At 43.6% G+C, this 8,645-nt stretch overlaps 1 protein-coding gene across 1 annotated transcript in view; it reads left to right on the top strand.

Annotated features, from left to right (window-relative positions):
- The first annotated feature begins 249 nt into the window (after nt 1–249).
- The window catches only part of VPS33A (VPS33A core subunit of CORVET and HOPS complexes), a 130,064-nt gene continuing 121,668 nt past the window's right edge, over nt 250–8,645 (top strand). Inside the window, exon 1 of the mRNA XM_069214935.1 lies at nt 250–382. Within this exon, the coding sequence (XP_069071036.1) occupies nt 281–382 (102 nt within the window). The 5' untranslated portion in view covers nt 250–280. The remainder of the gene's footprint in view (nt 383–8,645) is intronic.

Below are 8,645 nucleotides of genomic sequence, written 5' to 3'. Positions count from 1 at the left end.
TATGGAACTAAAACACATTAGTATCCGTCATTTATGAAATTAACACAGGAGACAAAATATGTATGTACATTAAAGAAAAACAGCAGCTTTCGAAAGAATCTTAAAACACCATCTATTTTAAGGGTTTGTCGTTATGTTTTCACCATCGGTTGGCAGTCTAAAATGGCCGCCACATTACGATACAATCTAGAATGGCACTTTTTCCCAGTGCACCGGCCTGCCCAGCAGAGTCACGTGACCTTCTGGTCACCTGACCTGTCATTTCCTTGGTCCGTGGGAGATGGCGGCTCACCTGTCCAGCGGGAGGGTGAATCTGAATGTTCTTCGGGAGGCTGTGCGCAGAGAGCTGAGGGAGTTTCTAGATAAGTGCGCGGGGACCAAGGTAAGGGATGACGGGTACTGAAGCCCTCCTTCCTATTTGACAACACTTCTAGAGTCAGTGTTGTCCCGTATACTGTCGAATGCAGATATATTTTAGACTGCTTGCGCTGGGCCTCGTTATTTGTTGCATTGCCATCTCGTTTGTGAACTGTGGATATCTCACGCTGGAGTATATTGTTTGTGTCCTTTTAATTATGATTCGTCGTAGATCTCTGTATATTTGCTCTTTTTGCCTTGTTTCTGTGTATATGGCTATTCTGGGCTCTGTCTTTTGTGTGTGTTATAGCCAGTGCGTTAAATGAAAATGTAGAAGTGCAATGTTAACTATCTAGAGTACCTGTTTGCTCCAAAGAAGTGCCGCTACCCTCCCATTAAATGTATTGCAGGAGTGCTGAGAGGTGCAGGTACTTTTCCTTTCAAATTAAAGAAGCGCCAGTAAACCATACTAAACAGTACCCGTCCATTTAAAGCACTGATAATAGCATAACACCTTCCTGGTAGGTTATGCCTACTGTGAGGCACATTGTGGCTTACCAAGAACTTAGTGGGACTTGGAGCCCACCCACAGCATACCATTACTTAGCTTACCTGTCACTCTCATGTGCCTGCTTCTTATTCTGTTACAGCTTGTCAGTCTTTTGTTTTTCCCCTCTCATGTAGGCGTCTTTACCATCTGTTTGATTAGCTGACATTTCTGCTTCCATTGCTTGCTATTCAAGTACTACTTTTTTATGTTAAGCACTCCATGAGAGTCCATGTGTTTTCAAGCACTCTGCCTCGTATGCTTCTTTCCCCTTGCACTTGTGTTCCTCTCTGTCACCGAGTTCTTCTCCCTGCCAACCCCTTCCTGTTGCGCTTGCTATAACCTTCTCCCCATTGCTTTCTCACTACCTATGTGCTGCTTTCTCCCACCTGTCCTCCTTCGCTCTCCGTGTTGTTCATTATCCCCACCTGTGCCCTCTCTGTTGCTTTTTCCCACCCCCTGTATTACTTCCCTGTATGTGTGGTGCTTTTGCATCCCTCCCACCCTCCTCTGTATTGATTTAGCCTGAATCTTACCCTCCATTGCTTATGCCTAACTACCACTCTCTCTGTTTTGCTTTCATTTTCCACCCCATGTTGCTTCTGCTCTCTTGTTGCTTTAGTTTCCACCACCCTTTAATTTGTTTAAAAATGGTTTTGCACATTTTCTTTTCTTTTTAGTTCCGCATCCAACTCGGATTGTCAACTATACCTATCAATCAGTGGTGTGGAATGTACTAAAATATCTGCTTGTCTAAGGGACCGGTTGCTTCATAAATCTATTGTAAAAAACAAATCTACTTGTCCCTTTGGTACCATGTAGTGCGGCAACAAATTATGGCAGTAATCTCATTATATAAGAGCTCTGATAATAGCATCTCTAATTATGCCAGGGCTAATCCTATAGTAGGGATCGAATACTAGCAATTTCCTTATTTTGCCATCTTTCCGCAGATCTACGTACTGGGACTGGAGGAAGCAATAAGCAATAGTTCCAGGGTTGGAACACCTTTGAGCCTGTGCAAACCTAGTAACTTGCATGTTTTAAGGATTTCACCAGCTGTTCTCTATTCTTTCCCCATATTGGAAATGTACTCCTGACAAGGGCAGGAGTGGGTGTTCTTCCAGGGTTGGGCAAAATGTGGTTGGAGGGAAAGTGAACTTGCAAACGCTCAATAGATTTTCGCTTGAGCAAATCTACACATGCGTATTTGCTCGTGCTAAAATAGTTTTATTTTATTTTATTTTATTAGTTAATTAAAACCATAAAAGTAATCTTTCTACATAAAACATAAACAAAACCGTGCTCATACATTAAAACATATAAATTGCATAACATTTTTAATAACTGAGAGGAGGTATATTTCACAAAGAAGAAGAATCCCTACTTGACTCCGGGTTCTAATACAGTACTTCATAGTGGTCTGGCCGTGTGTTGAATATTACCAACATACCTTTCTATCTTTAGCGTTTTTGCTCAAAGTGGGTGGACTATGTCTCTATTTGCGCCCTCCCTATCCCAGGCTTCTTCCAGCAGACGTTATTTTCCCGGAGTAAATTTCCAAAAATTTAACCAATCTAATGTTCAATATTGTGTTTTGTGGGTTGAATGCTTCGATTAGTGCTTGTCTGCAGGATCTAATCCCTAGGCCGTTTATTTCTTTTTTCAATAAACGTTTTCTATCTTCAGCCAGGGCCGGGCAAATGCAGACCACATGCATCAGGTTTTCTACCGCCCGATGACAAAGGCGGCACTCCTGTGCACCCATTTGTGGCCCTTTCTTCCAAATTGGGAGGAGGTCTGGCGTTGGGACATCGCCCAGCCTAAGCCTTAAAAAGCATTGCTTGATTTTCCGAGAATAGGAGGCGGCCAAGAGTGTAGATTCTTTTAGAGTTTTATACGAAATAAGGGTCAGCCAGCCATGCGACCTTTTGGTCAGAGCCTCTTTGTCTTTTAACCAACTAAGCAGTTTACATGACTTATTGACTGCTTTGTTAAAAGCCGTCGTGGTAAGTGACTGATCCCAAACCCCACCTAGATTCAAGAGGCTTGCATTCCTTTCCAGATACCTTTTGTAGTTTCCATTACCTCTTTCCAGGATGATTTCCTGCCAGACTAGTTTGGCTAGAGACCCTTCTTGGGCGCAGCTCAGTTTGTAACAGCATTTGATGAAAGCTCCCGGTCGAGCCAGTGATTGTTTAACCAACATGAATTCTAGTCTGACCAGGGCAGCGGGAGCATGCCTTGGGTAGCCGAAAGACACGCTTGTACGTCTTTATCAAAAGTTTCTCCAAAAGAGTTTCCTCCATACCCCTCATTATTTCTGCCCCATACGAGAGAGTTGGCAATAGTTTGGCTCTCATTATGGCTGTTAAGGGATTCAAGGCATAACCACAGATTGAATTAGCGAGTTTACAGAATGTGTAAGCAAGGGTCTGCACCCTGTTTTTTATTGCTTCTTTTTGAGCAACAAAGTTGCACCTGGCGTCGACCACGACTCCTAGATATCTGTAAGAGTTTACTTCCTCCAGGATCTTTTCATTTAGGAGCCATTTACGCTGTCCGGTATGCCGGCGATTGATGGTAATAATTTTGGATTTTTTGTGATTGATTTCTAACTCGTTTACCCTGGCAAACTCACCTAATTTATTTAGCAGTTTCTGCATGCCTATACTGGTGTTACTAATTAGTAGTAGGTCATCTGCATATAACATATTAGATAATTGCTGGCCGCCCAAAGAGAGGGAGTAGGATGGATCCACGTTTAGCTTTGTAGACAGATCCGCTATATACAGGTTAAAGAGTGTTGGGGCCAATACGCAGCCTTGTTTAACACCAGCTGTTGTTTTAACTGCCCTAGATAAATGAGAGCCGCCCCCTAATTTTACCTTCACCCATGTGTCAGAATAAATTAATTCAATGGCTTTTAAAATAGTAGCTGGACGTCCCCAAAGCTGTAGTTTAACCCATAGTTTACCACGGGGAACACAATCGAAGGCAGCTTTAAAGTCAACAAAACTCAGGTAGGTGAGGGTCCTGGTTGCTTTTGCTCTATTTGTGATGAGTCCCAGTGCCATCAGGTTCGTAAGTGTTCCTTGATGTTTGGTAAAACCGCTTTGATTTAATGGCAAAATGTTATTGTCTGTAACCCAAGACTGTAGATGTTTTAACACACAGGATGAAAAATACTTAAGGTCGACATCTAGGAGAGCTATAAGTCTGTAATTGCTTGGGGAAGCTGCGTTCCCTCCTTTGTAGATGGGATGAATTATTGAGCCTCTCCAGGTGCCGGGACAATTCCCGTTGTGAGCATGTAGTTGAACATCTCAGCCAGGAAGTTGGCCCATCTTTCTGTTTCCTGTTTAAACAGGGCCTGCGGTAAACCATTAGGCCCTGGGGCGCAATCCGTTCGCGACTTCCCAATGATATTTATTAATTCTGATGCTGAGATCTTTAGGCATTTTGCAACCTCGGGTTCTTGACTCTCCGAGTACCCTTGGGATTGCGGAGAGATTTCGGTGTCCAATTCCTTTAGATGTGACTTTAGATGGTGTACCCAAGCTTCCTCAGAAATATTTGCGTTATTAGCTGCCACTGGTCCCTTGTCCATTGTGTTGATGATTTTCCAGAATCTTTTGGAGTCTGATGATTTAGATGCGTAATGTAGTTTTTGCCCAGAGCGTCTCCTGCTGCAGTTTTTTTAAAAGACCATAATTCGTTTTTTAAGAGTTTTCTCTGCTCTCGCAGGGCGGCCAATAGTGGACCGTTGTCTGGGAGTGTTCGCATTTGCCTTAATAATTTGGCTACAATTGCTTTCCTTCTCCGTATAGGCTGTGGAAGATATAAACGCTTTTGGTGGCTCAATTGCGCTCCCTTTCTTGTGCTTCCTACGTTGACTGCGTTAATGAGGTTGGTGGCAAAGTTCTCCCAGACCGTTGTCAAATTCGCCCTGCCTGTGGCCATTAATTCTAGCCTTAGTAGAGCGTCTTCTGCTTGGGTTACGATGGTATCGGATGACCATTTAAGTCGTTTTAGGTTTTCGGTGCCAAAAGCCCCTTCCAGGGCTACTTCTTTTTCCGGTTTGAGTGGTGATGAGTGGATCCTATTACCTGAGGCTTGTGATCACTTTCCACTCGGTCCACAATGCTGAAGTTACTCACTAATATGTACAGGGCGGGGGTTACCAGTGTATAGTCTAGGTAGGAGACTGTTTTCCCAGAGGATCTTGTCCATGCTGGAGGAATGTCGAGCAGCTTTCTACCATTTACTGCGAAGAGGCCTATACCTTCACAGGTGCGGATGAAACTCTCACCTAATTTGTCTTTCCTGATTTTAGTTGGGAGAGATTGGGCGGGCACTGTTGCCACTGTTTGGATGTGATTTTCGCCAGGCATGTGGAATAGATTGAGATTAAAATCGCCCGATATTAGCCAATATGCTGAATGTACCATGCTTTTCATCCTATACAATTCATAAATATTTTCTAGGAGTACGATTTCGAGGTCTACTTCTGTACATTCTTGTGAATTAATGAAAGCCATAATTATGTGATAATGCTAAAACAAGTATCATGGGTGCACTTTTGTGAATTTCTTTAAGAATTGGGCCCCTAATTAGGTCTCATGCTAACTAAAACCTTCTGTTTTATTAAAATTCTACTTTTTTCTCTGTCCATCTACCGGCTGGCTTTACTGTGAGTGAGAGCATTCTATTCTTCCACAAGGAGCATATTGACACACAAAGTAGTTTTTTTGTTCAGTGCCAGGAACTACAGTGGCAATGTGTTCTTTTTGAGACCAATATTTGTTTCCTTTTTGCCAATGTTTGTTACAATGGTGAGGGCCTGGCAGCTCCTACTCAATGAAGGCTTACAAAATCCATGTCAAAACAAGACACGCATTGAGAAAACCAAAAGACTGACCACCAATGTCGGATCGGTTGGCTTTGCTTGTTTCTATTTGTGTTTCCAATAATTTTGTTAAAACTGGTTACACTGATTTTCAGATATTAATATTTTGGAACTACTAGCATGAATCCACACATCTTAGTAAATGATGCTTTAAAAAATAGTCCCTAAAATTTCACAGTAATTTGGAAAGCTTTTTTTTTTCCTACTTGCATTTTTCACTGAACATCTTATTTTGAAAGCAAAGAATCATCAGTCTTACAAGCTTCTGCAAATACGTGTATCTAATCAGAGTGTATCCTGGGAGCATTATATGTAGCCTTATATTGTTCAATGTTTTAAATGTGTGTGTACACATTTTTTTCAGTGGAACCACTGTCAGTAGTGCAGTGTGAGTGTACAATATTTATTTAGAGTCCTTACCCTTATAACAAAAAGCTTTGCATTAATGAACCATAAATACAAGTTTGAATAGCACTAACATATGGACACAAGTATTACTTAAGCTGCAGACAGTTCCTTTCCTTGTAAACTGGCAGCCAAAGGATTTATCCCGCAGGGGGTTGGGTCTACTTGTCCCACTGAAAGTCCTTGACCCCAAACAATATGTCCTTGGCGTCGGCAATAGGAATTCTACATCACTTGGGGTGGTGTGTGTGTGTATAGTTATATGGAAAACAGTATTTCTTAAAAAAAAATCTTTATTATTTACAGGTTTCCGCCCCTTTTTTTTATCCTCATTTGGAGTATCAGCACTGGGTCTCTACCAACCAAGTGCCAGTGCCCTTTACCTGAAAATGACAGTTGTTACTCAATTGGCAAGGATTGTGGCACCCCTATAAGTTCCTAGTAAATGGTACCCGTAGCACCCAGGGCCAGGGTAATAAAGAGGGTCCCTAAGGGCTGCAGCTTGTATTATGCCAACCTAAGGGACCCACACTCAAACGCATGCAGACTGGCATTGCAGAATGCGTGAAATGGTGCAAACAACCACTGCGTGTAATATATGAAAGTCACCTTTACAGCAGGACATAGGGCCCCAAGGCTGGGTGCATTATATTACATAGGCGGGCACATCATGAGCAGATGTACTCCTGTGATGCCTAGTTCCAACACTGGACATTGCAAGTGTTCAGTAAGCCATCTTAAGGACATTTATGGGGTCAAACACATTGTCTTAATAAATCTGTACTAATGCCAGTACCAGATTTATTAGGACATGCACTCAGAGGGCACCTTAGAGGCTGGCTGACTGGTATCGGCCAGCTTTCCACCGCAGATGAGTATCTGACCCCCTTCAGGTGAGAGCCCACAATCTCAGAGGCCAGAAGCAATGCTTGCTCCTAAGGAAGGTGACCGCACCTCGTCCAGCAGTCTGGCTAGTAATTTAGCATATGAGAGCCAGGGGCTTCAAAGACCCTCCTGCCTTTGATATGCGACCCTGGCTTCCCCCAGACCTGGGGAACGCTATCCCCAAGACCTATTTGGCACCACAGCAGGCAGGAAATTAGGCATTCAGGAGGTATTTTGTACTTCTAGGCTAGCCACTCCCCTAAGGTGGGGTACCTGAAGTGCCCAGCTAAGGAAGAGTTTCACTATCATGTTTTTGGTGAAGCTAGGAACTCTGTGTCAGGAATATGCCCACTCTTCACAGGATGTGGTCATATAAGGGGTGTTAATCACCCCATGGGTAAGTAGCCTATAGGCTACTACCCTACACTCCTCTAAATTCAGTATTTAGGGGTCCACCTGGCACCAGGAATGCAGATTTGTGTACCTGGAAACTGAAGAAGGACAAAGAACAGAGGACTTACCCTATACTTGACACCAAACCCTGCCTTGCGCTGGGTCTTCAAAAATTGCACCGACCAACGCGTCCAAAAGATGTGCAACCATCCTCCCCAGACTTGGAGGTCTGTCCAGAAATTCAACAGCCAGCTAACATCTGTGAGAAAGTAGCCTCTTTCTAGCCTTGTTACCCCCACTTTTGGCCTGTTTGTGAGTGTATGTCAGGGTGTTTTCACTGTCTCACTGGGATCCTGCTAGCCAGGGCCCAGTGCTCATAGTGAAAACCCTTTGTTTTCAGTATGTTTGTTATGTGTCACTGGGACCCTGCTAGTCAGGACCCCAGTGCTCATACGTTTGTGGCCTATATGTATGTGTTCCCTGTGTGGTGCCTAACTGTCTCACTGAGGCTCTGCTAACCAGAACCTCAGTGGTTATGCTCTCTCTGTACAAATTGTCACTAACAGGCTAGTGACCAATTTTACCAATTTACATTGGCTTACTGGAACACCCTTATAATTCCCTAGTATATGGTACTGAGGTACCCAGGGTATTGGGGTTCCAGGAGATCCCTATGGGCTGCAGCATTTCTTTTGCCACCCATAGGGAGCTCTGACAATTCTTACACAGGCCTGCCACTGCAGCCTGAGTGAAATAACGTCCACGTTATTTCACAGCCATTTTACACTGCACTTAAGTAACTTATAAGTCACCTATATGTCTAACCTTTACCTGGTAAAGGTTAGGTGCAAAGTTACTTAGTGTGAGGGCACCCTGGCACTAGCCAAGGTGCCCCCACATTGTTCAGGGCCAATTCCCCGGACTTTGTGAGTGCGGGGACACCATTACACGCGTGCACTACATATAGGTCACTACCTATATGTAGCGTCACAATGGTAACTCCGAATATGGCCATGTAACATGTCTATGATCATGGAATTGCCCCCTCTATGCCATCCTGGCATAGTTGGCACAATCCCATGATCCCAGTGGTCTGTAGCACAGACCCTGGTACTGCCAAACTGCCTTTCCCGGGGTTTCACTGCAGCT

Source organism: Pleurodeles waltl, chromosome 11 (assembly GCF_031143425.1).
Source record: "Pleurodeles waltl isolate 20211129_DDA chromosome 11, aPleWal1.hap1.20221129, whole genome shotgun sequence".
Classification (NCBI taxonomy): Eukaryota; Metazoa; Chordata; class Amphibia; order Caudata; family Salamandridae; genus Pleurodeles; species Pleurodeles waltl.
The sequence above is the reverse complement of the archived record's forward strand: the minus strand, read 5'-3'. Positions and strand labels throughout refer to the sequence as shown.